General features: G+C 50.2%; 1 protein-coding gene across 1 annotated transcript in view; it reads left to right on the forward strand.

The window, feature by feature from the left end:
* Positions 1-1,515, forward strand: part of PATL2 (PAT1 homolog 2) — a 13,862-nt gene that overhangs the window by 1,241 nt on the left and 11,106 nt on the right. The window contains exon 3 of the mRNA XM_027769192.1: positions 531-608. Coding sequence (XP_027624993.1) covers positions 531-608 — 78 coding nt within the window. The remainder of the gene's footprint in view (positions 1-530; positions 609-1,515) is intronic.

The following is a 1,515-nucleotide window of genomic DNA, read 5'->3' on the forward strand; positions in this document are numbered from 1 at the left end:
CGTTCCCGTTCTCTTTCTGGTTAAATTAAATAATAATAACAACAAATTTTAAAAAGTTGTTTTTGGAGAGGTTTTTGCTATAGGGTGTGTGTGCTCACCAGAGAGACAGACAGACAGGAAGTGAGAAATCAACCCTGGGGGGATGGCCATGCTGCTATCCCTTCTCTTCTCAGGATCTTGGACATGCATGCACACTTGCTCAGCATGAGCTTAAGCTACTGGGTTTGGGACTTGAACTGTGGTCGACTACATGGGAGTCCAGCGACATAACCATTATGTTAACTGCTGATTCCAAAATAAAGAAATTCTTTAAAAAACAAAAGAAGATACCATTCTTGCTTCCTCTCAGGACAAGGAGAAGGCTCTCGGCCCACTTGACTTTGAATATTAGGGAGGGCCAAGGTGCTACTGTCCTGGGTGTTGGCGTGGTTGGACTTGCTGTCTCCCACCATCTCCCTGTGGACACAGGTGAACAAAAAAGACACCATAGGAGCTCATTGGAGCCTGGGTTTTCCTTCCTCCTGTTCCAGAAAGGTCTCAGCTCCTCTGGTGTCAAAGCCCCTGGTGTGCTGGGGATGTCGCCCACCTCTTTGCACTTCCTATGGCAGGTGAGTCTGCTCCAGACTGTGAGAAGGTGACTGAGTGCTGAGGAGGTTCCCTCCATTGTGCTCAATCTACTCTTGACTATGCTCTGGGTTAGATAAAGCACCCAAAAGTGAGGTGTGGTATGGGAAGTGGGAACCACCTCCTCACAGGGGAGCTTGGTAATGGGCAGAGGTGGTGCACCCACCCAGGAGCATTTATGGACACCTTCACAAGTGGAGCTGGGATGACTGACTGTCCACTTGAGAAAGGCCAAACCAGGTTCCCACTTGTACCTTATGAAATATTGCAGCAGATGAGCAGCACTGAGCTTCGGGCTGGAAGGATCACCTGCCTTTCATTTAACAACTTGAAGGAGAACATGGCCTGGGGTGAAGGAACTCCAGGAGCAGGAAATCCTGCAGGGAGAACTAGAAGGGCATTGCAGCTCTAGGGAGGGAGGAAAAGAGACAGATGAGCACTGTCGCAGTGACTGAAATGAGCCTGAGAGAGGACTGTCACAGCAAGGAGAGGAGAGGCCTTAACCCGGACACAGGCCCCTATGTTGACAGAGACTGAATAGCTGCTTCCTATGAGGGGAGAAACCCTATTGAAACAGGGCTGGGGGAACCAGCAGTTAGCGTAATGGCTATGTCGCTGGACTCCCACGTACTCAACCACGGTTTGCGTCCTGGACCCAGTGGCTTAAAACTCACGCCAGGCGCATGTGCGTGCGTGCCCAAGATCCCGAGAGGAGAATGGAGGAGAAGGGATTGCGGTGTGACCATCCCCCCTGAGGGGTGATTTCTCGCTTTCTGTCTCTCTGTCTGGCGAGCGCACGCACCCTGTAGCAAAAACCTCCAAAAAAAAAAAAAAGAAAAAGAAAAGAAAAAGAAAAAAAACCGGGCAGGAAACAGTCAGGGGCCCTTCCAG

Source organism: Tupaia chinensis, unplaced genomic scaffold (assembly GCF_000334495.1).
Source record: "Tupaia chinensis unplaced genomic scaffold, TupChi_1.0 Scaffold148874_1, whole genome shotgun sequence".
Lineage (NCBI taxonomy): Eukaryota > Metazoa > Chordata > Mammalia > Scandentia > Tupaiidae > Tupaia > Tupaia belangeri.